The 27,599-nt window shown below is 38.1% G+C and overlaps 2 protein-coding genes and 1 pseudogene across 2 annotated transcripts in view; 1 reads left to right on the forward strand and 2 right to left on the reverse strand.

Moving 5' to 3' along the window:
• SLC9C1 (solute carrier family 9 member C1) overlaps window positions 1–10,650 on the reverse strand; it is an 89,643-nt gene extending 78,993 nt beyond the window's left edge. Inside the window, 3 exon segments of the mRNA XM_087439423.1 lie at window positions 7,574–7,702; window positions 9,247–9,347; window positions 10,497–10,650. Coding sequence (XP_087295549.1) covers window positions 7,574–7,702; window positions 9,247–9,347; window positions 10,497–10,650 — 384 coding nt within the window.
• Window positions 10,651–20,877: 10,227 nt separating this feature from the next.
• LOC147915126 (serine/threonine-protein kinase 24 pseudogene) lies at window positions 20,878–23,227 on the reverse strand (annotated as a pseudogene).
• LOC106802838 (nectin 1b-like) overlaps window positions 23,195–27,599 on the forward strand; it is a 49,786-nt gene continuing 45,381 nt past the window's right edge. Inside the window, exon 1 of the mRNA XM_087440146.1 lies at window positions 23,195–23,531. Coding sequence (XP_087296272.1) covers window positions 23,195–23,531 — 337 coding nt within the window. The remainder of the gene's footprint in view (window positions 23,532–27,599) is intronic.

Raw genomic sequence — 27,599 nt, forward strand, 5'->3', positions numbered from 1 at the left:
GTCATATACATGATCAAGTTGGATATATTCCAAGAATGCAAAGATGGTTCAACATCTGCAAACCAACCAATGAGATACACCACATTAACAAAATGAAGGAAAAGAATCATATGATCATCTCCGTAGATGCAGAGAAAGCATTTGACAAAATTCAACATCCATTTATGATAAAAACTCTCAATAAAATGAGTATAGAAGGAACCTACTACAACATAAGGCCATATATAACAAAACCACAGCTAACATCATACTCAATGGTGAAAATCTGAAAGCTATCCTTCTAAGATCAGGAACAAAACAAAGATTCCCATCTTGCCACTCTTATTCAACATAGTATTGGAAGTCCTGGCCAAAGCAATTAGGCAAAAAAAAAAAAAAAAAAAAAAAAACGAAAGAAAGAAAGAAAAGGCATCCAAATTGGAAAATAAGAAGTAAAACTGTCACTACTTGTGGATGACACAATTTTACATAAAAAACACCCTAAAAATATCTACGCACCCAATGTAGGTGCACCTAAATATATAAAGCAATTATTAACAGACATAAAAACAGAAATAGACTGTAACACAATAATAGTAGGGGACTTTAACACTCCACTTACACCAACGGATAGATCATCCAAACAGAAGATCAAGAAGGAAACATTGGCCTTAAATGACACACTAGAACAGATGGACCTAGTAGATATATACAGAGCATTCCATCCAAAAACTGAAGAATACACGTTCTTTTCAAATGCACATGGAACATTCTCCAGGATTGATCACATATTAGGCCACAAAACAAGTCTCCATAAATTTAAGAAGATTGAAATAATACCAAGCATCTTTTCTGACCACAACGGTATGAAACTAGAAATCAACTATAGGAAGAAAATCAGAAGAGTCACAAATACGTGGAGATTAAACAAAATGCTACTGAACAAGGACTGGGTTAACGAAGAAATCAAAGAAGAAATCAAAAAATACCTGGAGACAAATGAAAATGAAAATACGACATGCCAGAATTTATGGGATACAGCAAAAGCGGTTCTAAGAGGGAAGTTTCTAGCAATACAGGCCTATCTCAACAAACAAGAAAAATCTCAAATAAACGATCTAACAGTGCACCTAAAGGAACTGGAAAAAGAAGACAAAACAAAGCCCCAAATCAGTAGAAGAAGGGAAATAATAAAAATCAGAGCAGAAATAAATGAAATAGAGACCAAAAAAAAAAAAAAATAGAAAAAATTAATAAAACCAAGAGCTGGTTCTTTGAAAAGATCAACAAAATTGACAAACTTTTAGCTAGACTCACCAAGAAAAAAAAGAGAAGGCACAAATAAGTAAAATCAGAAATGAAAGAGGAGAGGTTACAATAGACACCTCAGAAATACAAGAGATTATAAGAGAATACTATGAAAAGCTATATGCCAACTAATTCGACAATCTGGAAGAAATGGATAAATTCTTAGAATCATACAACCTTCCAAAACTGGATCAGGAAGAAGTAGAGAATTTGAATAGACCAATCACCAGTAAGGAGATCGAAACAGTAATCACAAACCTCGCCAAAAATAAAAGTCCAGGACCAGACGGCTTCCCTGGTGAATTCTACCAAACATTCAAAGAAGATTTAATACCTATCCTTCTCAAACTCTTCAAAAAAATTGAGGAGGGGGGAAGCTCCCTAACTCATTCTACGAAGCTGACATTACCCTGATACCAAAACCAGACAAGGACAACACAAAAAAAAGAAAATTACAGGCCAATATCACTGATAAACATCAATGCAAAAATCCTCAACAAAATACTAGCAAATCGCATACAACAATACATTAAAAAGATTATACAGCATGATCAAGTGGGATTTATTCCAGGGATGCAGGGATGGTTTAACATTCGCAAATCAATCAACGTAATACACCACATTAATAAAATGAAGAATAAAAATCACATGATCATCTCAATAGATGCAGAGAAAGCATTTGACAAGATACAGTATCCATTTATGATAAAAACTCCGAATAAAATGGGTATAAAAGGAAGGTACCTCAACATAATAAAGACCATATATGACAAACCCACAGCTAATATCATCCACAATGGTGAAAAACTGAAAGCCATCCCTCTAAGAACAGGAACCAGACAAGGATGCCCACTGTCACCACTCCTATTTAACATAGTATTGGAAGTCCTAGCCAGAGCAATCAGGCAAGAGAAAGAAATAAAAGGGATCCAAATTGGAAAGGAAGAAGTGAAACTGTCACTATTTGCAGATGACATGATTTTATATATAGAAAACCCTAAAGAATCCACCAGAAAACTTTTAGAAGTAATAAACGAATATGGTAAAGTTGCAGGATACAAAATCAACATACAAAAATCAGTTGCATTTCTGTACACTAACAACGAAGTAGCAGAAAGAGAAATTCAGAATACCATCCCATTTACAATGGCAACAAAAAGAATAAAATACCTAGGAATAAACTTAACCAAAGAGGTGAAAGATCTGTACACGGAAAACTATAAAACACTTCTGAAAGAAATTGAAGAAGACACAAAGAAATGGAAAGATATTCCGTGCTCTTGGATTGGAAGAATTAACATAGTTAAGATGTCCATACTTCCTAAAGCCATCTGTAGATTCAATGCAATCCCTATCAAATTTCCAACAACATTTTTCACAGAAATAGAACAAAGAATCCCAAAAATTATATGGAACAACAAAAGACCCCGAATAGCTAAAGGAATCCTGAGAAAAAAGAACAAAGCTGGAGGTATCACACTCACTGATTTCAAAATATACTACAAAGCTATAGTAACCAAAACAGCGTGGTACTGGCACAAAAACAGACACACAGATCAATGGAATAGAATCGAAAGCCCAGAAATAAACCCACACATCTATGGACAGCTAATCTTTGACAAAGGAGCCAAGAACATACAATGGGGAAAAGAAAGTCTCTTCAACAAATGGTGTTGGGAAAACTGGATAGCCACATGCAAAAAAATGAAAGTAGACCCTTACCTTACACCATACACAAAAATTAACTCCAAATGGATTAAAGAGTTGAATGTAAGACCTGAAACTGTGAAACTTCTAGAAGAAAACATAGGCAGTACGCTCTTCGACATCGATCTTAGCAACATCTTTTCTTTTTTTTTTTTTTTTTTTTTTAAAGATTTTATTTTTATTTTATTTTTTTCCCCCCAAAGCCCCAGTAGATAGTTGTATGTCACAGCTGCACATCCTTCTAGTTGCTGTATGTGGGACTCGGCCTCAGGATGGACGGAGAAGTGGTGCCTCGATGCACGCCCGGGATCAGAACCCAGGCCTCCAGCATCGCAGTGCGCGCACTTAACCACCAAGCCACAGGGCCGGCCCAGCAACATCTTTTCAAACACCATGTCTGACCGGGCAAGAGAAACAATAGAAGAAATAAACAAATGGGACTACATCAAACTAAAAAGCTTCTGCACAGCAAAGGAAACCATCAACAAAACGAAAAGACAACCTAACAATTGGGAGAAGATATTTGCAAACCATACATCTGATAAGGGCCTAATATCCAAAATATATAAAGAACTGATGCATCTCAACAACAAAAAAACTAACAACCCAATTAAAAAATGGGCAAAAGACCTGAACAGACATTTCTCCAAAGAAGATATACAGATGGCCAACAGACACATGAAAAGATGTTCAAAATCACTAACTATCAGGGAAATGCAAATCAAAACTACAATGAGATATCACCTCACGCCCGTCAGCATGGCTATAATTTACTAGACAGGAAATAACATGTTGTGGAGAGGATGTGGAGAGAAGGGAACTCTCATACACTGCTGGTGGGAGTGCAAACTGGTGCAGCCACTATGGAAAACAGTATGGAGATTCCTCAAAAAATCAAGGATAGAACTACCATATGATCCAGCTATTCCACTGTTGGGTATTTATCCAAAGAACTTGAAAACACCAATTTGCAAAGGTACATGCACCCCTGTGTTCATTGCAGCATTATTCACAATAGCCAAGACTTGGAAGCAACCTAAGTGCCCATCAAGGGATGAATGGATAAAGAAGATGTGGTGTATATACACAATGGAAATCTACTCAGCCATAAGAAACGATGAAATCCAGCCATTTGTGACAACATGGATGGACATTGAGGGTATAATGCAAAGTGAAATAAGTCAGAGGGAGAAGGCCAAATACCGCATGATTTCCTTCAATAAGTAGTAGATAATAACAACAATAAACAAACACATAGGGACAGAGATTGGATTGTTGGTTACCAGAGGGGAGGGGGGAGGGAGTAGGGCGAAAGGGATAATTCGGCACATGTGTGTGGTGATGGGTTGTAATTAGTATTTGGGTGGTGAACATGATATAATCTATGCAGAAATAGAAGTAAAATGATGTACACCTGAAATTTATACAATGTTATAAACCAATGTTACTGCAATAAACAAAAAATTAAAAAAAAAAAAAACAACACCCTAAAGACTCCACCAAAAAAGCTATTAGAAATAATAAATGGATATAGTAAAGTTGCAGGGTACAAAATCAATATACAAAAACCTGTTGCATTTCTACACAACAACAATGAAGTAGCAGAAACAACAATAAAGAAAACAATCCCATTTAGAATCACAAAAAAAAGAATAAAATACCTGGGAATAAATTTAACAAGAAGGGGCCGGCCCCGTGGCTTAGTGGTTAAGTGCGCGCGCTCCGCTTCTGGCGGCCGGGGTTCGGATCCCGGGCGCACACCGACCCACTGCTTCTTGGGCCATGCTGAGGCTGCGTCCCACATACAGCAACTAGCAGGATGTGCAACTGTAACGTACAACAATCTACTGGGGCTTTGGGGAGAGAAAGGGAAAAAAATAACGGAGGAGGGTTGGCATTAGATGTTAGCTCAGGGCTGTTCTTCCTCACAAAAAAAAAAAAAAATTTAACCAAGGAGGTGAAAGACCTGTACACTGAAAACTAAGACATTGTTGAAAGAAATTGAAGAAGACACAAAGGAATGGAAAGATATTTCATCCTCATGGATTGCAAGAATTAACATTGTTAAAACATTCATATTACCTAAAGCAAGCTACATATTCAAGGAAAGCCCTAGCAAGATCCCAATGATATTTTTCACAGAAATAGAACAAAAAATTCCAAAATTTGTATGGAACAACAAAAGACCCTGAATAGCCAAAGCAATCCTGAGAAGAAAGAACAAAGCTGGAGGAATCATACTCCCTGATTTCAAATTATACTACAAAGCTATAGTCATCAAAACAGCATGGTGTTGGCAGAAAAATAGACACATGGATCAATGGTACAGAATTGAGAGCCCAGAAATAAACCCACGCATCTACAGATAGCTAATTTTTTGACAAGGGAGCCAAGAACATACACTGGAGAAAGGAAAATCTCTTCAATAAATGATGTTGGGAAAACCAGACAGCCACATGCAAGAGAATGAAAGTAGACCATTATGTTATGCTATACACAAAAATTAACTGGAAGTGGATTAAAGACTTGAATGTAAGAACTGAAACCATAAAACTCCTGGAAGAAAACATAGGCAGTACAATCTTTGACATCAGTCTTAGCAATATCTTTTTGGATATGTCTCCTCAGGCAAGGGAAACAAAAGCAAACATAAATAAATGGGATTACATTAAACTAACAAGCTTCTACACAGCAAAGGAAACCATCAGCAAAACAAATAAACAACCTACTGAATGCGAATAGATATTTGTAGATCATATATCTGATGAGGGGTTAGTATCCAAAGTACATAAAGAACACATACAGCTCAACAACCAAAAAACAAATAACTCAATTTAAAAATAGGCAGATGATCTGAGTAGACATTTTTCCAAAGAAGACACACAGATGGCCAACAGGCACTTCAAAAGATGTTCACCATCACAAATTATTAGGGAAATGTAAATCAAAACCACAATGAGATATCACCTCATGCCTGTTAGAATGGCTATTATCAAAAAGCCAAGAAATAACAAGTGTTGGAGAGCATGTGGAGAAAAGGGAACCCTCAGACACTTTTGGTGGTAATGTAAATTGGTGCAGCCATTATGGAATACAGTATGGAGATTCCTCAAAAAATTAAGAAGAGAATTGCCATATGATCCATCTATTCCACTTCTGAGTATTTATCTGAAGAATATGAAAAAACTAATTAGAAAAGATATAAGTGCCACTATGTTCATCACAGCATTATTTACAATAGCCAAGATATGGAAACAACCTAAGAGCCAATAGATGGAAGAATGCAGAAAGAAGATGTGGTACATATATACAATGGAATACTACTCAGCCATAAAAAGATGAAATCTTGCCATTTGCAACAATATGGATGGACCTTGAGGGTATAATGCTAAGTGAAATAAGTCAGCTGGAGAAAGACAAATACCATGTAATTTCTCTCAAATGTTCAATATAAAAAAACCCAAAATAAATGAACAAACAAAACAAACAAAAACAAACACATAGATACAGATAACAGATTGATGGTTATAGGAAGCGAAGGTGGGTGGGGGGAGGTTGAAATGGGTAAGGGGGGTCAATTGTATGGTGATGGATGGAAACTAAATTTTGGTGGAGCATGCTGAAATTGAATTACAATGTTGTACATATGAAACTTATATAACGTTATAAACCAATGTTAGCTCAATAATAATAATAAAAAAGATGATAAATGTATACATACAGTCCTGAGCATGTAGGGAAATAGGTTATATCAGACATGGCATTTGAGCCTCAGATGATTGGTAGTGTGTGTAAGAGTGAGAAAAAGGAAACCCCTTACCTATGATTGGCCCAGTCTGGGTCACATGCGTAATGCAATGGCCAGACTGAACTATGTGCTGACAGCCCAATAGAGACACTAGTGAGGAGAGAGTCTTGGAAGTCAAAAACAACAGGAGGCATTTTGAGAGATAGAGAAGAGGATCATAGACATCGTGGAAGATCTTTATCATGCTAAGAATTAGGCACTTTTGGGTTGTTAGTAGAAACATAGAAATAAATTTTGTTCTTTAAATTTTACTTATAAACTGTTTCATGGTAGTTTGGGAAATTCCAATGTTATTTAAGTCTAGAGGTAATCAGTGGAAATTTTATCTTAAAACTATTCCATACACACAATCTCATTTTCTAGAAAGTAACTACAATAAACATTTTCGAGTGTAAACACCACCCCCCAACACACACACACAAAAACCCACGAGTTTTACCAACAATTTCCTTTCACTGGATCTAATTTATTTCATATTAGCTCTCTTATAGAATCTCAGAAATTAGAACTGGCATTAAGTGCTGCTAGTCAGATTTTTAGAATTACTTTTTTCCTCCACGAGTGTTTTTCCTGAGTCTTCAATATGCTAGACAATTGCCAAGACATGGTTTATTCTCTAGACTATAAAGCGGAATTGACGTTTCCCACATCTAGTACTTGTTCACTGTCTTCTTTGTTTCCTAATTTAGAGCAAAATTTTAAAAATCTGAACATAGATAACATGTAGTAGTTCATGAGCGAATGATATTATTGAAAAAGAATACTTTTTACCTGCCAAAATAACTTGTTGAGCATGTAAACATCCATGTCAAATGCAACATTAAAGATAATTACTGGTGTAAATACATCAAAAAATAAGCCTGGTTCTATCCACTGTATGGAATCTGCATATCTTTGGACCTAATAATATAAAAATATGTCATTTTCTCATTTATCCATCCTTCTATTAGCATAGAATACACGCCAGGCACTCCTGTCTCTAGCAAACGAGCAAAAGATACATCACAATGTAATAAGCGCTACAGTCTTAACTCTTTAATTTTAATTTTCCATCAGATTACCAATTACAGCGGAAAGTTAATGCACATCTCCATGCCCATTTTATTTTTTTAAAGAACAGGTATAGGAAGTAACTGACGTGGGTACTAGAGAATAAGTAGATTTTCAGGCATACAAGAGGAAGAAAGAGATTTCAGGTAGATGGATTATCATGAACAAAATCCACAAAGGAGTAAACAATCATATCAAATTCCAGAAACTACAAATAATTAGGCATGGCTTATATAAAAGACATGTGTGAAAAAATAGCAGGGATAGAGACTGGGAAGTGAATGCAGTTCATGAAGTAACTAATTTATGGTGTTTATCAGAAAATATTTGGTTGATGTTTGTAAATCCTATTAGGGGCATCCATTCAACATTCATTCATTAAGGAAACACTGAGTACCAACTGTGTTAGGTGATATCTGCATTTGGGAGATGATGTCCATGGGTCTCTTACATTTCTCTATGTCTTGTGAGCAGAGGCACTGATTGCTTTTCTTCCAGACTATCTTTTCAAGAATATTTGCATGGCTAACAGCTTTGGGAGATAGAGTGTCTCCCTCCAGAGCAAAGGGCAGCTTTACTATACTGTCTAGTGTAATAAAGATAATGTCTCCTTCTAGGGCAAGAGGGCAGATGAGCTTAAATTTAACATACTTATATAACACTCTTTATCTTTAGATATTTACTATGTGGCCTTTTACAGAAAAGGTTTGCCACCAACCCCTGTGTTAGAGGACTATTTAATGTGTCAATAATGCATTCTATATCCCTTATACTAAGTATATTCTCTCTCTTCTGCCTGACTCCAGCTGTTCCTAACTGTTTAGTAACATTGTAGCTGCCTTGACTATATCTATAGTTTGCCTTGCTCCTCACTTCCAACTCCAGGTAAGAGGTTCCACTTGTATTTCTTAATATATCCTAAGCCAGACACACTTAGAGACTAGCCTCTATTCAAATGGGAACTCTATGGATCATTCCTAACTGAGGCAATAGATTGGTTCAATGTCAGAATTCTCTTGCTACTAGAGTCCTGTACCAGTAGCTCAAAGTCTCTCTAGGCTTCTATCTTGTTAACCAATTTCTTATCTAAGCTTTTGAAGTCTGCTTAAATACTCATTAGCCACTCACACTCCTAGTAGCTGTATGTGTACTCATTCTGAATCACCTACCTAGTTTCAGACCTAGGCTCTATTTTGATTGTGTTTAGATGGATCTGAGCTCTTTCACGCCTGGTCCTTTTTCTACACATCTGCTCCTATGTTATCTATATCACAATCATCTATCAACTGGCAGAGCAGTGAAGAAATAAGTATTTTTACAAATTTTCTTAAGCCATCTTTGTATTTATATGAATCTTAGATATAGTACAAAATACTCATATTTATTATACACACCTGGTCAGATGTAAAACTTAACATTTCAAAACTGCATCCAATTAAAAATAATATCACAGGGAGAGGAATTGGAAAGTCTTTCAAGTGTAGGTTTAAAAATGCTGCAAAAAAATGTGTCTTTACTAAAAGGCAGCGAAATATCACATTTATAGAACTTTAAATTGATATAATTTCTTAATACTGAAGACAATGAAATACCATTCACTACTCACCTATATCCCTATATTGAAACCCTCCCTCACACTTAAGCACACAGAATCAGTGTAATTGTTATTCCACTAGATTCTTGCTTTACCTCTTCTATGAAGTATCCCATTTCCTTAGAATCTTTAGTAAATATTGCTAGCAATCATTGGTTCTTGGATTACTACTAAAATATTTATAGCAGTTTTTGTACGTGATATAAATCAGACATTAATTTCTTTAGCAATCCTGCAATGAGAGGTTAATAAATACTAAACTTTAAGGAAATCTCCTGGCTAATTCCCAAGATAATAATGAGGAACTAGCTACAATAATTTGACCAATAAGAAAAACTAGCTACCTATTAATAGTTACCCACTACAGATTAGCAAGCCTATAATGAACATTTAACTTTGTTCATCATTTCTATCAAAGTGCACTAAGCAATATCACAGCATTTCCTTCAGTTTAATGTTTTCTGCTTCTCTGTAATACAAATCTTAATCAGGTCAAAGAATGCAAAAAAAAAGTGCTTTCTTTTGATTTCTACAGTGTTCTTTTCTTCTCATTAGAGCTAGGTATAATTTGTCATTTGGACAAAACCTATAGGACACCCTACAAAGTTAAAAAGTAACCGAACCATTCAGAAGACCTATCACTTTAAAAATTCTTTGTCCAAGTGAAGAAAGCGGTAGCACAGCTAACTTTCAAATATGAATGAAACTATAATATATGATAATGCAGGTAACGATAAAATCCCCCAACCCTTGAGTTTCCGCTTCTCTGCTTCAACTCTCCCAATCACTTAACTATAACCATGACCTAGCAAGTAAGCAGGTGTGAATACTTTGAACCCAATGGAGGTGAAGGATATGGATCAGATTCTACATGTCTCTTCTCAGGGGCAGATTACCTTTAGATTCATTTCATTGAAAATCTTGGGATAAAGGTATGAATTTAGAAACAAAATTCTAATTTCCTAGTACTGCTACTTTCCTTAATTCCATATGGTGGCATTTACAAGATATATCCAAAGAATAAACTCAAATAAAGAGACTTACACCTACCTCCAACTGTGCAGATCAAAGACAATATTAGAATGATTTCAGGGAGGTCCTCAGAATTAGTTATGAGCACACTCCTGAAAAATTCCATCCACGTGCTGCTAGTATATTCTTTGTTAAAAAAAGTGAAATTAGAAATACTGGAATTGAAATTCATCCTGTTGTTTCTCACAGATCATCTGCATCCAGTCCTTATGACTCTCTGCAAAACTCACATAGGCTCAAAGGAATGTAAGGTTTGCCTTCTTGATGGCCTTCTAATGCTTTTCTAAAAAAAAAAAAAAAAAAAAAGAAGCCCATATTTCTCCTTAATTCCTTAATTATTTCTAGTGATATCTTAGGATTTGCCAAAATTAGGGATGCCTCGCCCTGCTATGGTGCTTTCAATTTAAATGAGATAGAAAGGTTCAACCCCAAGTGATAGGGACTCACCAGGGTCACCCTATGCTCACTTACAGTGCCAAGTACTGCTCAGCTATCAGTCACCCTGCATCTATCCAACCGTCCAAAAGGACTTTTCATCTAACTGGTCACCACGACCACAAGCTGGTGCGAGTTACTTAGCTCTGGGGATGGACAACTGAGGGGTTTGTTCTCAGCTTACCTGAGCTTCTGGAAGCATTTTCTGGCAGCTATTCCAAAGTGAGAGGTGGGATGGGGGAAGAATATTCTGATCTCTTTTGTTGTTCTATCCAGACAGAAATTGATAGACCATCATGATCTTCAGTCATAGCCTTCTTTTATCTAATTTGGGACACCAACGGGCCAGATCTTCTCTAAATTTTATATATTTATGTAGCAACCAAGAACGTGAGAAAAATATTGAGACCAAAAGGATTTAGAACAGGGGAGTTATTACATGTTCTATCCCATTGTTACTTCTTGGAAGCAACAGGGCCACGATGTGTGTTGGTTTGAAAAAAGAAGTAATATCTGCAGTCTGCCAATCTCACCTGCTTCCTGTGGTAAGGAAAGTGTTATATCAGGGATCTGAAACTTCCTGCCGGGAATTCTTTCAATTCTGTCTCTCATAGTAGTGGCTTAATATTTTCTAGAGTCCGCCATTAGCATCTCATCTGGCTGCCTTGCTAAGAATTCAATTAGTTTTTACTAAACTTTCTCTCATAATCCAGCAATGTTTTTTTTTTCAGTTTCAAATATACATATCTATGTTTTCTTATATGCTCTTCTGATTACAAAAAAATAATATTTTGAAAGAGAAAATTAAATGGATACATGCTTATTGTGAACACTTGAAATAAATATGCAAACAAACATTTCAAAAACAAAAAAAAAATCACCCACAGTCATGTCATCTAGTGGCTCTTATATGTTTTATTTATATAGTCGGGTTCATCCTTATGTAATTATATTTTATGCCATTTTCCACTTGGTATTGTATTGCTAGCATCAAAGAGCCTTGTAAACATCACTTACAAAGGTTGTATCATATTAGCATCAATGTAAAAGTGCTGACTTTGTGATCAGACTGTCTGCATGCAAAGCTTCTTTTCAATATTTTTGTGTCGAGTTTTGTGAGAAAGGGTATCAGTGCCCTTTAGGCAAAGACTACCAGGAACACATCTGTTGTTGGCAAGTTTGGTTTATTATTTGTCACAGTGAAGGAGAACATTCACCCTGGGAAACTGTGGGATGTTTCAATAAAAAGAAGTTAGAACGAACTTATTGTAGATCTGGGCTGTGCTGAGTAATTTTGGAGGGGGTCGAAGGAAATGAAGTTTTCTATAGATTAGGTGCTGTCAGACAGCAAGGACAATTCTGTGATTGGGTATCTCAATAAATCTTATCTCTAGGGAGGCAGACTAGAATGAGGATAACGCTGTAACGGGTACAGAAGCGGCAGTCACTAATTTTAGCCGAGAAGGGATGTTTGGTATTCTATGGGTTGTACAGTGACTGTTTTTGTCTCACTTTATTGTGGTCTCAGAGTAACCTCATCTGACGTTGATATTCTGTGAGATTGTTTATGTCCAACAGGACAACAGGATGGACTAGCTGTGAGCGTCCGGCCAGCTTGTGGTAACACTGAGTGGGACCTAGCTCTGAGTATCAGATTCGTTCCCTGATGTCAGGGGCCGCTTTTGTTTGTTGTTTTTCCTCAAAGGATTTCTATGTTCCGTAACCTCACTTTAACATGTCAAGAGCTGGAGTAGACCAGGGGATCTTGATAGTAATATAAGTGATAGAGCAAAGCAAGCTCAGCTATCCCTCTAAGACGGAGATTCTCAACCTTTGCTACACATTGGAATCACTTAAAGAGTTTTCAAAATACACATTCCTGGGTGGCACCTCCAGACATTAATTTAATTGGTCTGAGGTGCAGCGGATATTGGGAACTTGAAAAGCTTCCCAGTGATTCTAATGAGCAGCCATTATTTAGAAGCACTGACCCAGAGAAGTCCCCACCATTAGAGAAGAACATTGTGATAGACTGGTGATATTCGCTCTGAGTTAACGTCAAACTATTTAGGAAAATATTGTCCATGTCGCCTATTAACTTACCCACTGTTATTCCCGGGCCAAGCGGGCTTGAGCAAAAAGGGAAAAGTATTTTCTGCATTACTGTTATACATTCCTACATGCTGTCAGAATTTAACACAGTAAAGGAGTCTATTGTTTTCCAAACTAAAAATAGGGATACATGGTCCCGTAAGCCTTTTTCTCATTTCTAAAATTGTTTATTTGAAAACTTTAATAAGTGTTTATATATTCAATCCTAATAAATCCCTTTGATAAATGAATAAAATTACTCCAAGTCTTAATTATTCTTGAAATTCAAGGATACATATGATCAAGTTCAACAGAATTTCACTCTCTGGCTGTGAATATGTGGCAAATACTTGGTTCAGCTTCATCAACCTCTACTCCAAATTCTCCTAACAAACCTTTCCCCTAAGAAATGATCTTAAGTTAGCACGTAAATGCTGATATCACTTTAGTTTAATATTTAATAATTTAAATATTTAATATTTAACACTAGTTTAATATTTAACTCCAATATGGGTAAAGAAGCAGCAATGAGAATAAACAGACTTTCAGTGTAATTAAAACTCTTTCTTCAGTTTAAATTGACTTTTGACAACTTTGGATGTGTTTATGAGTCTACGTCTCATTAAGGAGAAAATATTGGTTTGTCTTGAAATTACTACATAGGTTTCCTACATTAATTTATCAATAAATTAGATAATGCCTCAATTCTCTGGGTGTGGAGTTAACTAAGGACTGCCCTCTCAGAAATGGCTCGTGGATCTGACCTCAGCAATCAGTCAGCCTTGAGAAGTTCCCTTTCTCATGGAGTGGAAGTCATACTCCTTCAACCTGTCCCTGAAAATGGGAAGTCTTTCTTCCTTTCAATCACTACCTTTTGCAGGAATTAGGTGACAAAAGAATCCTGAAGAGGGCACTGTGGGATCCCAGGAATCGTCACAAGCTGCAAAGCTCTTGCTTAATGGTTTATGACAGATAAACAACTGGGGTTGGATTGTCTCCTCAGTAAACTCGCCTGAGACCCCACACGGCAGTCGTCTCTCTCGCGGGCGCTGAAGGCGCGCGGTCTGTTGCCCTCCTAACGCCTCTTCACTCGCAATGAGCCCTGCCTCCCCCTCGGCTCAGCTCCATACACCTGAGGAGATTGAGGCATCACTGTGCTTTCCTCTCAGTTTCTCCTTAAGGCAAAGGGAACAAACATGAGCCCAGTGAATAGCACGGAGAATTGACATAGCAGGTGTAACGGAGGAGGGGCAGGGGCTGAGAGGCAGACATTCAAGCTGAGCTGATCGTTGATCTTTGGGAAAGCCCTGGGTTGGCTGCCATAGGAAAGGTGGAAACTCCAGGAGGGAAGGCTGGCTGAATCTGTAGCTGGAATACTGTGGGAGCACTTGTTCCTCTGGGAGGGGAGGTTGAGGGAGAAAGTACCACAGGGGAAGGGCAACTTCCTAAAAGGGAAACTAGGGGAGAGCTCACCGTCCAGATCCTCAGGAGGAGTATCCTGTGGTACCTAAGTGAGAAGTGGAGTCTAGCTATTCCGTTCACTCCGGAACAGCTACAACCAACCGCAACCTCACTGACAGTTACTTGCTCCAAGCCCCGCCCCTGGTCTGCACCCATTGGCTTCAGGTTCATAACCCCTGAGTTGATTGGCTGATGAAATACAGTCCTAGAAGGCACTACATATCATCATTGCCCCTGCACACCTAAGGCAACCTCTGAAGCCTTAAGGCCGTGATTATTAACAAGGGTGAAAAGAAACCTCCAGAAATCGTATTGCTATGTTAATTTAAAGCTTTCAAACAGTGGATTTCTGGCAAAGAGCCGATGGACACTGTTTCCCCAGGATTCTGGTAGGAGTGAGTTTCCTGGATAAGTTAGGACGGCAGAGATTTTGAAATATGAGGATGCAGGTTGTTGGGTTAGAAAAAAAAAAGAGAATGGCTATTCTGGGCATGTAGGAGAATGGAATCAAGATAGGCAAGGTGGACTATCACTTCTGGGTCTCTTTTTTTTTTTTTTTTTAGGAACAATGATATACTCATTTCTTTTTTCTAGACATACAAGAGAGGATGCTGTACTTGAAATTAGTGATATTACCGTAGAGCCAATTTTCATATTCCCACTTTCATCATAAAATATTTGGTGAGAAATTTTGTAATGATTTTGAAGTCTAGATACTTATTTGGCATGTCTAATACCTCTGTAGGGGAAGAGGGAGTATCCCCTCTGCCCCTATTCCCTGAAGTTCTTACAGCTGGTCAAATAATTAAAAAGGCAGGTTAGCCAGAGAAAATCAAAGTTTAATAGCATGTATACATTGCAGAAACCCAGGAAAACTGAGTAGCTCTGCCAGAATGGCCAAAGCCACAACCTTAAATATCTTCAGCTAAAGGCAAAGGAGGATGTTGGGGGTAGTGGTTTGGGATTTCGGAAAGGAGGAAGACAATTTACATGGAGATGGAAATGCAAATGTTTGTTAAACAAGTTTTGCTGGGCCAAAAATGGGCTCCTTGGTGCCTTTCTAGCACACATTTTATATTATACCATAGCTATCATACGGTATTGACTTTTTCCTGGAACAGGCCTTCCATGTTAAATCCTTTTAGGCAGTTGAAGGGAAGGTCAAATGTTCTTCCTGAGTCTTCCGAGCCGTTATTGTCTTCAGCTCAAAATAATCTGCGTACCAGAGTGGCACACCTTGGGGTAGCCTGTCCTGAACTCCATCACCTCTTTATAATATTACTCACACAAAGCCTTTGTGAAGCTATTTTGATATGCCTATGAAAAGGAAAGTGCAGAGAAGAGAGGTGAAAAAGTGGGGAAGTGAAAGGCAAACCTACCAAAGACAGAAGTAAATACTAAAGAATCTCTCATTAAATTATCCTCCTGGCTGGCAGAGAAGCATTCACAGACTTCATGCATGGTCTTGTAGTGGGCACAAACCAATAGACTTTGTTGAAGGAAATTGTCTTCACAAAGTTAACGATATAAATCCATTTTGGGGATGGTCAGTCAGGGAAACTAAGAAAGATTTTTAAAAGTAATAAAGTACACACGATGTTTTAATGAAATAAAAATTGAGATTGTTTCTGAGTAAGTCATTTAGATGGAAATATAAGGATCACATACAAGATATCTTCTTTTAGAGTTAAAATTATATTAGCAAATGAAACAATCACTGTATCTATACACTCATGAGAAAGATATTGACATTTATTTTAAAGTTGTTTTTTATTTTTATTTTTTGTTCTCTGTGTTTCATCTTTCTCCAGTCCCTCTTAATTCCACCCCAGCAACTACAAGGAATAGGTAACTGTATTTTTCCCTTTTTTCTCTGATTTATTTGGGAGGAATTCAGTGGAAAATAAATAGTTAGTCATGATTTGTCTCTATAATATCTACTGGAGTGATTTCCTCTCATCTGTTATTTGCCTTTTTATTTTTATTTATTTTTTTTCACATGTTTTTTTGTTTATTGCAGTAACATTGGTTTATAACATTGTAAAAATTTCAGGTGTACATCATTGTACTTCTATTTCTGCATAGATTACATCATGTTCACCACCAAAATACTAATTACAACCCATCAGCACACACATGTACCGAATTATCCCTTTCACCTTCCTCCCTCCCCACTTCCCCTCTGATAACCACCAATCCAATCTCTGTCCCTATGTGTTTGTTTATTGTTGTTATTATCTACTACTTAATGAAGGAAATCATACGGTATTTGACCTTCTCCCTCTGACTTATTTCACTTTGCATTATACTGTCAATGTCCATCCATGTTGTCACAAATGGCTGGATTTCATCGTTTCTTATGGCTGAGTAGTATTCCATTGTGTATATATACCACAGCTTCTTTATCCATTCGTCCCTTGATGGGCACTTAGGTTGCTTCCAAGTCTTGGCTATTGTGAATAACGTTGCAATGAACACAGGGGTGCATGTACCTTTGCAAATTGGTGTTTTCAAGTTCTTTGGATAAATACCCAACAGTGGAATAGCTGGATCATATGGTAGTTCTATCGTTGATTTTTTGAGGAATCTCCACCCTGTTTTCCATAGTGGCTGCACCAGTTTGCACTCCCACCAGCAGTGTATGAGAGTTCCCTTCTCTCCACGTCCTCTCCAACACATGTTGTTTCCTGTCTTGTTGATTATAGCCATTCTGACAGGCGTGAGGTGATATCTCGTTGTAGTTTTGATTTGCATTTCCCTGATAGTTAGTGATTTTGAACATCTTTTCATGTGTCTGTTGGCCATCTGTATATCTTCTTTGGAGAAATGTCTGTTCAGGTCTTTTGCCCATTTTTTAATTGGGTTGGTAGTTTTTTTGTTGTTGAGATGCATCAGTTCTTTATATATTTTGGATATTAGGCCCTTATCAGATGTATGGTTTGCAAATATCTTCTCCCAATTGTTAGGTTGTCTTTTCGTTTTGTTGATGGTTTCCTTTGCTGTGCAGAAGCTTTTTAGTTTGATGTAGTCCCATTTGTTTATTTCTTCTATTGTTTCTCTTGCCCGGTCAGACATGGTGTTTGAAAAGATCTTGCTAAGACCGATGTCGAAGAGCGTACTGCCTATGTTTTCTTCTAGAACTTTCACAGTTTCAGGTCTTACATTCAAGTCTTTAATCCATTTGGAGTTAATTTTTGTGTATGGTGTAAGGTAAGGGTCTACTTTCATTTTTTTGCATGTGGCTATCCAGTTTTCCCAACACCATTTGTTGAAGAGACTTTCTTTTCCCCATTGTATGTTCTTGGCTCCTTTGTCAAAGATTAGCTGTCCATAGATGTGTGGGTTTATTTCTGGGCTTTCGATTCTATTCCATTGATCTGTGTGTCTGTTTTTGTGCCAGTACCACGCTGTTTTGGTTACTATAGCTTTGTAGTATATTTTGAAGTCAGGGAGTGTGATACCTCCAGCTTTGTTCTTTTTTCTCAGGATTCCTTTAGCTATTCGGGGTCTTTTGTTGTTCCATATAAATTTTACAATTCTTTGTTCTATTTCTGTGAAAACTGTTGTTGGAACTTTGATAGGGATTGCATTGAATATATAGATGGCTTTAGGAAGTATGGACATCTTAACTATGTTAATTCTTCCAATCCAAGAGCATGGAATATCTTTCCATTTCTTTGTGTCTTCAATTTCTTTCCGAAAAGTTTTATAATTTTCCGTGTACAGATCTTTCACCTCTTTGGTTAAGTTTATTCCTAGGTATTTTATTCTTTTTGTTGCCATTGTAAATGGGATGGTATTCTTAATTTCTCTTTCTGCTACTTCGTTGTTAGTGTACAGAAATGCAACTGATTTTTGTATGTTGATTTTGTATCCTGCAACTTTACCATATTCGTTTATTACTTCTAAAAGTTTTCTGGTGGATTCTTTAGGGTTTTCTATATATAAAATCATGTCATCTGCAAATAGTGACAGTTTCACTTCTTCCTTTCCAATTCGGATCCCTTTTATTTCTTTCTCTTGCCTGATTGCTCTGGCTAGGACTTCCAATACTATGTTAAATAGGAGTGGTGACAGTGGGCATCCTTGTCTGGTTCCTGTTCTTAGAGGGATAGCTTTCAGTTTTTCAACATTGAGGATGATATTAGCTGTGGGTTTGTCATATATGGTCTTTATTATGTTGAGGTACTTTCCTTTTATACACATTTTATTCAGAGTTTTTATCATAAATGGATGCTGTATCTTGTCAAATGCTTTCTCTGCATCTATTGAGATGATCATGTGATTTATATTCTTCATTTTATTAATGTGGTGTATTACGTTGATTGATTTTTGAATGTTAAACCATCCCTGCATACCTGAAATAAATCCCACTTGATCATGGTGTATAATCCTTTTAACGTATTGTTGTATGCGATTTGCTAGTATTTTGTTGAGGATTTTTGCATCGATGTTCATCAGTGATATTGGCCTGTAATTTTCTTTTTTTGTGTTGTCCTTGTCTGGTTTTGGTATCAGGGTAATGTCAGCTTCGTAGAATGAGTTAGGGAGCTTCCCCCCTCCTCAATTTTTTGGAAGAGTTTGAGAAGAATAGGTATTAAGTCTTCTTTGAATGTTTGGTAGAATTCACCAGGGAAGCCATCTGGTCCTGGACTTTTATTTTTGGCGAGGTTTGTGATTACTGTTTCGATCTCCTTACTGGTGATTGGTCTATTCAAATTCTCTACTTCTTTTTGATCCAGTTTTGGAAGGTTGTATGATTCTAAGAATTTATCCATTTCTTCCAGATTGTCGAATTGGTTGGCATATAGCTTTTCATAGTATTCTCTTATAATCTTTTGTATTTCTGAGGTGTCTGTTGTAACCTCTCCTCTTTCATTTCTGATTTTACTCATTTGTGCCTTCTCTCTTTTTTTCTTGGTGAATCTAGCTAAAGGTTTGTCAATTTTGTTGATCTTTTCAAAGAACCAGCTCTTGGTTTTATTAATTTTTTCTATTGCTTTTTTGGTCTCTATTTCATTTAGTTCTGCTCTGATTTTTATTATTTCCCTTCTTCTACTGATTTTGGGCTTTGTCTGTTCTTCTTTTTCCAGTTCCTTTAGGTGCATTGTTAGATTGTTTATTTGAGATTTTTCTTGTTTGTTGAGATAGGCCTGTATTGCTAGAAACTTCCCTCTTAGAACCGCTTTTGCTGTATCCCATAAATTCTGGCATGTCGTATTTTCATTTTCATTTGTCTCCAGGTATTTTTTGATTTCTTCTTTGATTTCTTCGTTAACCCAGTCCTTGTTCAGTAGCATTTTGTTTAATCTCCACGTATTTGTGACTCTTCTGATTTTCTTCCTATAGTTGATTTCTAGTTTCATACCGTTGTGGTCAGAAAAGATGCTTGGTATTATTTCAATCTTCTTAAATTTATGGAGACTTGTTTTGTGGCCTAATATGTGATCAATCCTGGAGAATGTTCCATGTGCATTTGAAAAGAACGTGTATTCTTCAGTTTTTGGATGGAATGCTCTGTATATATCTACTAGGTCCATCTGTTCTGGTGTGTCATTTAAGGCCAATGTTTCCTTCTTGATCTTCTGTTTGGATGATCTATCCGTTGGTGTAAGTGGACTGTTAAAGTCCCCTACTATTATTGTGTTACAGTCTATTTCTGTTTTTATGTCTGTTAATAATTGCTTTATATATTTAGGTGCACCTACATTGGGTGCGTAGATATTTACAAGTGTTATATCCTCTTGTTGGATTGTTCCCTTGATCATTATGTAATGCCCTTCTTTGTCTCTTTTTACAGTTTTTGTTTTAAAGTCTATTTTGTCTGATATGAGTACTGCTACCCCAGCTTTCTTTTCATTGCCATTTGCGTGGAGTATCTTTTTCTATCCCTTCACTTTCAGTTTGTGAGTGTCTTTAGGTCTGAAGTGTGTCTCTTGTATGCAGCATATATATGGGTCTTGTTTTTTTATCCAGTCAGCCACCCTATGCCTTTTAATTGGAGCATTTAGTCCATTGACATTTAAAGTAGCTATTGATAAGTATGTACTTACTGCCATTTTTTAACTTTTTTTTTTCCTCAGTGTTTTAGTAGTCCTTCTCTGTTCCTTTCTTCTTCTATATAGAATTGATGGTCACTTTAGTTTGACCTCTGTCTGAAAGCTGTACTCTTTAACTCCCCTCCTCCCTCCTTTTATGTTTTTCATGTCATATCTAACCTCTTATTTGTGCATTTGTATCCATTACATTCTAATCATGGAAATAGATAATTTTTCCTATTTGTGGTCTTCTCTTTTCCCCTTAAATCAGCCCCTTTAACATTTCTTGTAGCACTGGTTTCTTGGTGACTCCTTTAATTTTTGCTTCTCTGGGAAATTTTTGATCTCTCCTTCCATATTCTTTTTTTTGTGTGTGTGTTATAAAATTTATTTGTGTAAGCATTCAGACATTTTTAGGTGGGAAAGATGATATGCAGATTTCACTACAAGGTGCAACAGAAAAATCATACTGGAAAGGACGGTATAGCCGGCGAGGGTTGGCAGTGGCACGATTCCAAACAAATGGCAGACGAGAGCACTTCATTGGGGAGAAACTTAAAATAATAATTTAAAGCTTCATGAGGCAAGATATGTTCCAATTTAAAACACTAAGAAATAGTACCATCAATGAAAAAGGAAATCAACTTCTAAGTGCACCAAAAGGGCTGTTGGGCAGACAAGTGGAAAATTTGCATTTGTTGAGGTACAAATAGGAGCCTTCCATAAGGGGGGCATTAATTATTATTAATGGCAAACCCTGAAAATACAAAATAAAACCCAAATCACTGGTCACATAATTCAAAATTTACATGTAATAAAGGCAAGGCAATAGACTCAAGTTATGGCCTGTCGAATATTTACTCCACTGACATTATCTACAGAAGCACTTGGCCAATTTGTACACAGTGATTCCTCATGCACGCCAAAAAGGTTTCCGTAAAAATGACACTATATACACATCTGTACACTGATCCACCAGAGTGAGTCTCCAGCTCCTGGGGAGGGGGAGTCATCAACTTAAAGCAGGATACCTGAGGTTTCATTTCTTCACTTGCCTTATCGTAATCCCAAATATACATTTCAGGGTTTGTTTTTGTTTTGAAAGACACTTTCCTTGATATGTGCATTATGGTTAAAATTAAAAACAAGAATAATAATAAAATAAAATGATCGCTTGAAGGAGCTGACCCTCCCCACCCCATCTGGAGACATCACGTGGCCAAGGCCCGCAAGGAAGGACTGTGTAGCCTGGACAGGCACCTGTGGCGGGGAGGACAGCCCCTTGATGGCGCACCTCTTCAGCGGAGTCAGCAAAGGCTCTCGTTGACTTTTAAGAAAGAGGAGGATGAAGAAGAAAAAGGAAAAACAAAACCCCAAATGACAAAGGAATTTCAGTGGGATAAAGTTCCTCCACCACTTAGAGAGTATCTCTGCAGCCGCTGCACAAGCTGGGCTACCATGGTGTCCGAGATCCCAGGGCACGCCTCTTCTGCCAGGTAGATGGCCCCTCGCAGTTCTTCTATGGACCCCATGTTACCTCCGCACGCCTGGCTCTTCTCCTTCAACTCTGCAAAGAGAGGAAAAATAATTGTAGATAAACACTGAGAGAAAGGCCTCTTTGGGATGTCTTTCTTCTTATCTCTTTCTAAATCCGATGGCTGAAGAGTTCCATTCTCAAGACTCAGGGAATTCTTCTCTGAGTCCGGGAAGTTCCAGCCCCCCGAGTCGCTGCCTCCGGATGCTTGGCCGTCCGTGTCCGTTTCCGTGTCTGAGTCTTCGGAGCTGGAGTCTTCATGGCTCTGTTCGGCCTTCCATCTCTTGTACCTGTCGATGAGCTCCGTCAAGTAGGATGTTTTCTTTGCATTGCGTATTATAAACTTGTGCTTCAGTAACTCCTTAGCAGTGGGTCTAAAGCTTGGTTCCTTATTCAAACAGGCCTCCACAAACTCCTTGAGGGGTTTGCTGTAGTTTCCTTCCAGCGTCGGGGGGGTTGTTCTTTGGAATGAGGAATAAAACCTTCATGGGATGCAGCTCCGAATGAGGTGGCTCCCCTTTTGCAAGTTCTATAGCTGTTATGCCCAGGGACCAGATGTCTGCCTTCGAGTCGTAGGTGGACTGTTTAATGACTTCGGGGGCCATCCAGAAAGGGGTGCCCACGAAGGTGTTTCTCTTTATCTGGGTATCTGTCAGCTGGCCCGCCACTCCAAAATCGGCCAGTTTCACCTCTCCATGTTCCGAGAGCAAAACGTTGGCAGCTTTAATGTCTCTATGAATTTTCTTCTCTGAATGCAAATAATCAAGTCCTTTCAGTATTTCTCTTAATATAGTAGCAATCTGAGTTTCATCTAAAGGGCCAGGTTCTAATAGATCTAGTGCAGAGCCTCCACCAAGATATTGCATTATTATCCACAATTTAGTATCCTTCAGATAGGATCCATAATATTTCGTTAGTATGGACTGTCACACTGACTCAGCACTGTGATTTCTTGTTGAATATCCTCTATCTCATCTTCAGCTTCTTCCAGATCAATGATTTTTATGGCAACCACTTTCTGAGTCCGATTGTCAATGCCTTTGAACACCCCACCAAAAGAGCCCTTTCCAATTTTCTCCAGTTTTGTAAAAAGCTCTTCTGGATCTGCTTTTAGGTTCTGCATGCCGGGCAGGCCCGACTGCACCAGGGAGTGTGCCATGGCGCTCGGGACGGCCAGTGCCTGGGACAGGACGGTCGGGCCGTGGCGATCCGCGCGGGCAACGAGGCCCACGGGCCGCGCGCAGCCCTCGGGCGGCGGGGCGGCCGTCGGAGCCCGAGGCCACCCCAGCCCCGGCGGGTCCCAGGCCGGGCGGCGAGCTCAGCGGCAGGTGGCGGGCCGCGTCTCCATGCGCGGCACCGGGGAGGGGCTTGAGGGGCGCGGGGCCTCGCCGCCAGCTGCCGCTGCTGCTGCTCCGCTGGAGCCAGGCGGCCTGGGCCCGCGCACGCTGGTCGCCTGGAGCCGGAGTGGGCACGCACAGCCCGGCGAGCCCCCGAGTGCCGAGCGCCCTGCGCGCCCCGCCCCCTCTCCTTCCATTTTCAATGATAACCTTGCTGGGTAGAGTATTCTTGGCTGTAAGTTTTTTCCTTTTAGTACTTTAAATATATCGTGCCATTCTCTTCTAGCCTGTAAGGTTTCTGCTGAGAAGTCAGCTGATAGCCTTATGGGGTTTCCTTTGTATGTAACTTGACATTCTCTTGCGGCTTTTAGGATTCTCTCTTTATCTTTAATTCTGGACATTTTGATTATGATGTGTCTTGGTGTGGGCCTCTTTGGGTTTATCTTGTTTGGGGCTCTCTGTGCTTCCTGTACCTGGATGTCTGTTTCCTTCCTTAGGTTAGGAAAGTTTTCATCTATTATTTCTTGAAATAGATTCTCTGCCCCCTTGTCTCCCTCTTCTCCTTCCAGGACACCTATAACACTGATGTTAGTGCGCTTGATGTTGTCCCAGAGGTCCCTTAGACTGTCCTCACTCTTTTTAATTCTTTTCTCTTTTACCTGTTCATCTCGGGTAATTTCTTCTAGTCTTTCGTCCAGCTCAGAGATCCGTTCTTCTGTGTCCTCTACTCTGCTTTTGAGTCCCTCTAATGAATTTTTCATTTCCAGTATTGTATTCTTCATTTCTGATTGGTTCTTTTTTATATCTTCCATTTCTTTGTTGACATTCTCACTGAGTTCATCTATTCTTCTCCCCAGATCAGTGAGCATCCTTAACACTCTTAGTTTGAACTCTCTGTCGAGTAGGTTGCTCATTTCTGTTTCACTTAGTTCCTTTTCTGGGGTTTTGTCCTGTTCCCTTACTTGGAATGTATTCTTTTGCCTCCTCATTTTGCCTCTTTCCCTGTGCTTGTGTCTACGTATTTTTTTTTTTTTTACTTTAATTTTTTGTTTATTGCGGTAACGTTGGTTTATAACATTGTAAAAATTTCAGGTGTACATCATTGTACTTCTATTTCTGCATGGACTACATCATGTTCACCACCAAAATACTAATTACAACCCATCACCACACACATGTGCCGAATTATCCCTTTCACCCTCCTCCCTCCCCCCTTCCCCTCTGGTAACCACCAATCCAATCTCTGTCCCTATGTGTTTGTTTATTGTTGTTATTATCTACTACTTAATGAAGGAAATCATATGGTATTTGACCTTCTCCCTCTGACTTATTTCACTTTGCATTATACCCTCAATGTCCATCCATGTTGTCACAAATGGCTGGATTTCGTCGTTTCTTATGGCTGAGTAGTATTCCATTGTGTATATATACCACAGCTTCTTTATCCATTCGTCCCTTGATGGGCACTTAGGTTGCTTTCAAGTCTTGGCTATCGTGAATAAGGCTGCAATGAACACAGGGGTGCATGTACCTTTACAAATTGGTGTTTTCAAGTTCTTTGGATAAATACCCAACAGTGGAATAGCTGGATCATATGGTAGTTCTATCCTTGATTTTTTGAGGAATCTCCATACTGTTTTCCATAGTGGCTGCACCAGTTTGCACTCCCACCAGCAGTGTATGAGAGTTCCCTTCTCTCTACATCCTCTCCAACACATGTTGTTTCCTGTCTTGTTAATTATAGCCATTCTGACGGGCGTGAGGTGATATCTCATTGTAGTTTTGATTTGCATTTCCCTGATAGTTAGTGATTTTGAACATCTTTTCATGTGTCTGTTGGCCATCTGTATATCTTCTTTGGAGAAATGTCTGTTCAGGTCTTTTGCCCATTTTTTAATTGGGTTGGTAGTTTTTTTGTTGTTGAGATGCATCAGTTCTTTATATATTTTGGAGATTAAGCCCTTATCAGATGTATGGTTTGCAAATATCTTCTCCCAATTGTTAGGTTGTCTTTTCGTTTTGTTGATGGTTTCCTTTGCTGTGCAGAAGCTTTTTAGTTTGATGTAGTCCCATTTGTTTATTTTTTCTATTGTTTCTCTTGCCCGGTCAGATGTGGTGTTTGAAAAGATGTTGCTAAGACCGATGTCGAAGAGCGTACTGCCTATGTTTTCTTCTAGAACTTTCACAGTTTCAGGTCTTACATTCAAGTCTTTAATCCATTTGGAGTTAATTTTTGTGTATGGTGTAAGGTAAGGGTCTACTTTCATTTTTTTGCATGTGGCTATCCAGTTTTCCCAACACCATTTGTTGAAGAGACTTTCTTTTCCCCAATCTATGTTCTTGGCTCCTTTGTCAAAGATTAGCTGTCCATAGATGTGTGGGTTTATTTCTGGGCTTTCGATTCTATTCCATTGATCTGTGTGTCTGTTTTTGTGCCAGTACCATGCTGTTTTGGTTACTATAGCTTTGTAGTATATTTTGAAATCAGGGACTGTGATACCTCCAGCTTTGTTCTTTTTTCTCAGGATTCCTTTAGCTATTCGGGGTCTTCTGCTGTTCCATATAAATTTTAGGATTCTTTGTTCTATTTCTGTGAAAAATGTTGTTGGAAGTTTGATAGGGATTGCATTGAATCTATAGATGGCTTTAGGAAGTATGGACATCTTAACTATGTTAATTCTTCCAATCCAAGAGCACGGAATATCTTTCCATTTCTTTGTGTCTTCTTCAATTTCTTTCAGAAATGTTTTATAGTTTTCGTGTACAGCTCTTTCACCTCTTTGGTTAAGTTTATTCCTAGGTATTTTATTCTTTTGTTGCAATTGTAAATGGGATGGTATTCTTAATTTCTCTTTCTGCTACTTCGTTGTTGGTGTACAGAAATGCAACTGATTTTTGTATGTTGATTTTGTATCCTGCAACTTTACCATATTCGTTTATTACTTCTAAAAGTTTTCTGGTGGATTCTTTAGGGTTTTCTATATATAAAATCATGTCATCTGCAAATAGTGACAGTTTCACTTCTTCCTTTCCAATTTGGATCCCTTTTATTTCTTTCTCTTGCCTGATTGCTCTGGCTAGGACTTCCAACACTATGTTAAATAGGAGTGGTGACAGTGGGCATCCTTGTCTGGTTCCTGTTCTTAGAGGGATAGGTTTCAGTTTTTCACCATTGAGGATGATATTAGCTGTGGGTTTCTCATATATGGTCTTTATTATGTTGAGATACTTTCCTTCTATACCCATTTTATTCAGAGTTTTTATCATAAATGGATGCTGTATCTTGTCAAATGCTTTCTCTGCGTCTATTGAGATGATCATGTGATTTTTGTTCTTCATTTTATTAATGTGGTGTATTACGTTGATTGATTTGCGAATGTTAAACCATCCCTACATACCTGGAATAAATCCCACTTGATCATGGTGTATAATCTTTTTAACGTATTGTTGTATGCGATTTGCTAGTATTTTGTTGAGGATTTTCGCATCGATGTTCATCAGTGATATTGGCCTGTAATTTTCTTTTTTTGTGTTGTCCTTGTCTGGTTTTGGTATCAGGGTAATGTCAGCTTCGTAGAATGAGTTAGGGAGCTTCCCCGCCTCCTCAATTTTTTGGAAGAGTTTGAGAAGGATAGGTATTAAGTCTTCTTTGAATGTTTGGTAGAATTCAGCAGGGAAGCCGTCTGGTCCTGGACTTTTATTTTTGGGGAGGTTTGTGATTACTGTTTCGATCTCCTTACTGGTGATTGGTCTATTCAAATTCTCTACTTCTTCTTGATCCAGTTTTGGAAGGTTGTATGATTCTAAGAATTTATCCATTTCTTCCAGATTGTCGAATTGGTTGGCATATAGCTTTTCATAGTATTCTCTTATAATCTTTTGTATTTCTGAGGTGTCTGTTGTAACCTCTCCTCTTTCATTTCTGATTTTACTTATTTGTGCCTTCTCTCTTTTTTCTTGGTGAGTCTAGCTAAAGGTTTGTCAATTTTGTTGATCTTTTCAAAGAACCAGCTCTTGGTTTTATTAATTTTTTCTATTGTTTTTTTGGTCTCTATTTCATTTATTTCTGCTCTGATTTTTATTATTTCCCTTCTTCTACTGATTTTGGGCTTTGTTTGTTCTTCTTTTTCCAGTTCCTTTAGGTGCATTGTTAGATTGTTTATTTGAGATTTTTCTTGTTTGTTGAGATAGGCCTGTATCGCTATAAACTTCCCTCTTAGAACCG

This window comes from Ceratotherium simum, chromosome 15 (genome assembly GCF_057802395.1).
Source record: "Ceratotherium simum simum isolate JZ-2026a chromosome 15, ASM5780239v1, whole genome shotgun sequence".
NCBI classification, from domain to species: domain Eukaryota; kingdom Metazoa; phylum Chordata; class Mammalia; order Perissodactyla; family Rhinocerotidae; genus Ceratotherium; species Ceratotherium simum.